This window comes from Crinia signifera, chromosome 8, assembly GCF_055691185.1.
Source record: "Crinia signifera chromosome 8, ASM5569118v1, whole genome shotgun sequence".
NCBI lineage: Eukaryota > Metazoa > Chordata > Amphibia > Anura > Myobatrachidae > Crinia > Crinia signifera.
Window position 1 is genome coordinate 9134658 of NC_139224.1, and position 6000 is coordinate 9140657.

At 49.4% G+C, this 6000-nt stretch overlaps 1 protein-coding gene across 2 annotated transcripts in view; it reads right to left on the minus strand.

Moving 5' to 3' along the window:
• The window catches only part of OXTR (oxytocin receptor), a 30276-nt gene extending 26727 nt beyond the window's left edge, over positions 1–3549 (minus strand). The window contains exons 1-2 of one of the 2 annotated variants that reach the window (XM_083155710.1): positions 3426–3529; positions 2032–3125 (exon numbers count right to left, since the gene is read on the minus strand). In XM_083155710.1, coding sequence (XP_083011836.1) covers positions 2032–2938 — 907 coding nt within the window. In that variant the 5' untranslated portion in view covers positions 2939–3125; positions 3426–3529. Of the gene's footprint in view, positions 1–2031 lie in introns of both variants that reach the window. The other variant, XM_083155709.1, reaches the window with a different exon arrangement.
• Between the last annotated feature and the right edge of the window lie 2451 nt (positions 3550–6000).

Consider the following 6000-nt stretch of genomic DNA (forward strand, 5'->3'; position numbering starts at 1 on the left):
TCTCTCCTTATCACCCTTGCATTTATCTCTTGTTATGGCTTAATACATCTGCTCCAATGTCACTCATTTATACATGCAAAATACAACTAAGGTCGGAGTGGACAGTTATCGCAGCGCACTTGAGTTTAGGATGGGCGGTGGCAGACTCGGGGGGTGGGGGGGTGGGGGTGTAAGTAGACTAATATTAACAATAATTTCTATAACTGTATTGGGAACTGGGATACCTGTATATGAGCTGGAGAAACGGGATACACTTTATATAAACAGGTCTGATAACTTCTAACGGCTCAGTGTTGGTGTACGCCATAGTGTGACACTGTACAATAAGCTGGAGATGTAACGGGAGGTGTGATAATGATGCTGTATGATAAACTGGTGATATATTAGGAAATGTATTTATTTATTTATATATTTACAGTCACTTATATAGTGCAGCAGATTCCGTTGTTTCCTTGGATGTAATGTCATCTATCGGTGTCCTAATCCTTCTCTAGTATACAAAACACTAATGTGCAACAATTGGATAATAATAGTGGCACAACAGTGTGTAATAATGTGCAACAAATAGATGATAATAGTGGCACATATGTGTGTAATAGTGTGCAAAAAGTGGGTAATAATAGTGACACATAGGTGTGTAATATTGTGCAACAATTAGATGATAATAGTGACACATATGTGTGTAATAGTGTGCAAAAACTGGGTAATAATAGTGACACATAGGTGTGTAATAATGTGCAATAATTGTATAATAATAGTGGCAAAAAAGTGTGTAATAATGTGCAACAAGTGGATGATAATAGTGGCACATATGTGTGTACTAGTGTGCACTAATTGGTTGATAATAGTGTCACATAAGTGTGTAATAGTGTGCACTAAGTGGGTGATAATAGTGGCCCACAGGTGTGTAATGGAGTGCAACATTTTGGGTGACAATAGTGGCACGTAAGTGTGTAATAGCGTGCAACAATTGGGTGATAATAGTGGCATGTCATTGTGTAATAGTGTGCAAAAAGTATATGATAATAGTGGCACATAAGTGTAATAGTGTGCAACAAGCGGGTAATAATAGTGACACATAGGTGTGTAATGGTGTGCAACAAGGGGGTGATAATAGTAGCACATAGGTGTGTGATGAGGTGCAACAAGCAGGTAATAATAGCGACATATAGGTGTGTAATAGTGTGCAACAAGAGGGTGATAATAGTGGCACATAGGTGTGAAATAATTTGCAACAAGTGGATGATAATAGTGGCACAAAGGTGTGTAATAGTGTGTAATATCTAACCATTGACAAGTGTGTAATAATAGCTCAACATAGGTGTGTAATAGTGTGAAACATCCAACCATAGATAAGTGTGTAATAATAGTGGCACATAGGTTAGCTGTGCAGTAGTGTGTAACATCTAACCATAGACAAGTGTGTAATAATAGTGACACATACTGTAGCTGTGCAGTAGTGTGTAATATCTAACCAGAGATAAATGTGTAATGATACGGACACATAGCTGTGCAACAATGCATGGCAAATACTGTAACCAGAGACAATAGTATCATTGTGTAACGTCTAAAAATGTGCATTTGTGTTTTGATAAGATTGTAAAGAGAGAGAAACAAGTATGTAACAATATGACTGTAACTTACCTGTATACCTGTGTACTAATAACTATATGGCTGCAGGAAGAAGTGTGCAGCTCAGGAACCAGTATATATAGTATTCTGTCCTAACCTATCCAGAGACACAAGCTGTAACAAGTATGTAACATTGTAATACTGTTGCTGAGGGTTAGAGGAGAGACACTGTTGCGCAATAAGTGTGTAATATAGCTGGTGTGTAATGAGTGTGTAACACAATATTCCCTGTGGAAGAAGAGTGTGAATTCCACAGATGAATAACAAGTTCTACAACACACAACCCTATAGCAGCTGATCACATTTCCCCTTTGGGGAGCTATGATCTGCAGACAGATCTGACAGGACCCAGCCCAGGCACCAGGAGCCACTGCTGGGTGCATCTGTGGAGCTTCTTACCTTCCTTTGGGGCATCAGGGTCCCACACTGACCACATCTGGACGAAGAAGAAAGGGGTCCAGCAGATGATGTAAGCCAGGACTATGATAAAGGTCATCTTCACAGTCCGGATCTTGGCCTTGGAGATGAGCCGGACGCTGCTGACCCTGGACAGGGTGGCTCTCTTGTTGGAGCTCAGCCTGAGGTTGCTCTCACACACAGTCTTCAGGCGAATGTTCTGGCAGATTTTGTAGCTGATGAGCCCATAGCAGACACTGAGGATCATCACAGGGATAATGTACACGGAGAGGGTTATCCAGGTGATATAAGCCTTTGAGCCCCATGGCTTGATGAAATGAGCCCTGCAGTCATAGACCCCATTGCCCACTTCTGTGAGGGAGAAGATGAGGATCTGAGGGATGCTGAGGAGGCAGCTGATGATCCAGGTCAGGAGGACATAGACACAGTCTGACCTCCTGTGCAGGGACCTCAGGGGCTGACAGATGGCCAAGCACCTGTCCAGGGACATCAGCAGGAGCATGTAGGTGGAGGCAAACATCCCCACCACCTGCAGGTAGGTGACCAGCCTACAGAGGATGTCAGGGGCGTAGAACCTGAAGGTAATGTCCCAGATAAGCTGTGGCAGGACCTGGAACAAAGCCACCACCAGGTCAGCAATGCTCAGGTGCTTCATGAAGAAGTACATGCGGGAGTGCTTGTGTCTGTTGATGTGGATCCCAATCAGGACACAGATGTTCCCAGCCAGGGCCAGGAACAGGATGAGGGCCAGCACAGTCATCTCCACCTTGGCCACCAACTCGTTCCTTTTCAGGGGGTCACAGGTAGCGTTCCCCCTTTGAGTCCTGTTCTCCATGCTGGAATTGGCCCATGAGATGTTGCTGTCAGTAATGGGGCAAGAGCCCGCCATAGCTAGACCAGGTTCTCCAATCCTCAGCTACTTCATAAAGAGGAGAACATCTCCCTCTGGGGTCTGTGGCCCTCAGGTAGAGGGTCCAGTAGATGGGGGGATGGATCCTCTGCTAGATTCCCTCCTCCAGATGGACTCAGGTGGTATCAGACCCTCCTTTCTCAAGGGGACACGCAGAAACCCCCTCCTAGAATGATCAGAAAGTAGATAAGTATTGGATACCACTGTACAGGCAGCAATACACCAATATATCACCATTCCTAGCAGTGTAAATCCATGGAACAATCCTCAGCAGATCAATGCATCAGAAATCCAAGCTCAGGGGGAACATGATCTCCAGCCCGGACCATCCCAGCCTTGTGTCTTCTGTGCAGCAATCACTATGCACTACTCATGTCCCAAATATCAGCAGCAGAATTAGAGTAGAGGAGATGCACCCCTGATGTCCTCCTCCCCCAAGCCCCCAGTATAAGGAGACATTCCTCACCTCTATGAGATAACTCCCACCCTCCAGCCAAGCTCCATTCCTGCACAGCCACAGATTGAGTGAGGACTGCTCAGCCAGGAGCCTCAGCCTCCTCTCTAATACAGGGAGAGAGTGGGGAGGAGAGAGAGCCCGCACCAGTCACAGAGAAGTCACATTGGGATTGATAAATACTTGTGGCAGGGGGGCTAAATCATAGTATGCGCGCTCCCTGTTTGGTCACTAGATGGCGCTGCAGGACACGGTTCTCTCTGTGCTGCGCCCGGTCCTGGCTGCAGAAATTCCTATTAATGTTATCTCACATTTTGGTAACACAAACCGTGTGAGTTTATTCACACATTGCAGCCACTTCTCGCACACACACACAAATGCCTCCTCCACTGTGGCCTGTGAATTAATAATGGCTGTCACTTTGCTTGCTGCAGGAATTTCAATTATGGGGATGTTACAGTATGTCCTGTGCTGCCTGAAATGCACACCTGGTCGGCTGGTAGTGGTAGGGCATGCTGGCACTTGTAGTTGAATATTGGGATATGCAAATGCAATACAGTGTATATGGTGTACATATGGATGACCGGCTTTTGGGACAAAAAGCATGTGACAAACTCATGTTGACCTTCCCATTATCCACCTATTGCTTGTGTCAACCTTCCAACCCTGTCAAACCTTCAGTGGTCAACATAATGTATGTTGACCTTTATAGAGTCAAGCCTATGACACATACCCCCTGATCCCTAGAGGAGGGGATCGTCCATAGATTGGGGTCCTACCGGACCGGACATTAAACTCTGCATTCCGGAGCTTGTAGTGTCCATTCTGGGGGCGGGGTCATTTGACAGCTGTCACCAGGGAGAGAATAAAGCCTCCCTGTATGGTCCGGACATGCAGCAAAAAACGGAACGGTCCGGACCACACGGGGAGGCTGTAATCTCCCGTTCCCCATGTCCCTGGTGAAAGCTAACAAAGGCATCCCCCCCCCCCCCCCCCCTCTGCAGATTTTGACGTTATGGGCTCTTGTCCGGGTCCGGTTTAAATTTACTGAGTCCCGATCTCTGGAGAAAGTGACAGAATAATCTGCTGCTGATTGGCAGCCACAGAATGACGAGGACAAACCGATATGTCGTCTTGTTGTTATTGACAGAAAGACTCATTATCTGCAACATGAAGGACTTTCCTAATTAAACTCATAAAACTATTGTTTAATGACTCTTTGTGCTGTGTACTTGTTCCTACTGCTGACTATTAATGATAAACATGATGAAGTCTGGGGAGAATTAAATAAAAGTTTTCTTATGGAACAAATGTGAGCGTATAGTGATTAGCAGGGCTGGGTCTACCATTAGGCAGCGGCCTAGGGCGCCAGGATATTGGGGGGGAGGGGGGGGGGCACCAAGTCTGCCTATCAAAAAATAAAGAATGTCTATGAGGATCCTTGTTGTGCTTAACACAGGTGGCAGCTGTGGAAATATTAAGACCTCACCTCCATACTTTCCCTTGAGGCATCTCTTATATATTTAGCCAGATCTGTCACTCAGTACACGCCCACCACCCACTATTACTCCACAGCCACCATCCACCATTACTCCCGCACCCCCCCCCCCCCTCTGCCAACAAACACCCCACCCCCCCGGACCCCCGCTACCTTCCCTCCCGCGATTCCCGGCACTCCCCGCGACCCCCTCCCGCGATTCGCGGGTCCCCCGCGTCAACCAACCCTGCGCAGTTCGCGGGACCCCCGCGACACCCCCCCCTCCCGTGATTCACAGCACCCCACGACCCCCCTTCCACGACCACCCCCCTCCCGCGATTCGCGGGACCCCCGCGGCTCACGGCACCCCCCCCCCCGTGACCCCCCCCCTCCCGCGATTTGCGGACCCCCTTCCACGATTTGCAAACCCCCACCCCCTCCCACGATTCACGGCACCCCCCCTCCTGCGATTTGCACCCCCCTCCCGCGATTGTAGCTACCCTGCGCCCCCCGTCCCGCGATTTGTGCCCCCCCCCAGAATTTGTGGACCCCCTCCTGCGATTCACGGCACCCCCCACACCCCCCTCCCGTGATTTGCGGATCCCCTCCTGCGATTCACGGACTCCCACGGCCCCCGCTACCCCCTCCCGCGATTCCCGGCAACCCCCGCGACACCCCCCCCTGCGAATTGCGGGACCCCCACGACCCCCCCCCCTCCCGTGATTCACGGCACCCCCACGACCCCCCTCCCACGACCACCCCCCTCCCGCGATTCGCGGGACCCCCGCGACCCCCCCTCCCACGATTCACGTCCCCCCGTGACCCCCCTCCCACGATTTGCGGACCCTCTCCCACGATTTGCGCCCCCCTCCCGCGATTCTAACCCCCCTGCGCCCCCCCTCCCGCGATTTGTGGGCCCTCCCCGCGATTCACACACCCCCTCCCGCGCCCCCCCCCCACACCTCCCGATGCCCATCGACCATCAATGATTTCAAATCATCGATGGTTTATGGCCGATGTTGAATACATTTGCCATCAATGTGGGAGGACCAGATGGTTTCCCTACATCAATGGCAAAGGAGAACCGATCAAGTTTCAAATTTTTTTAAG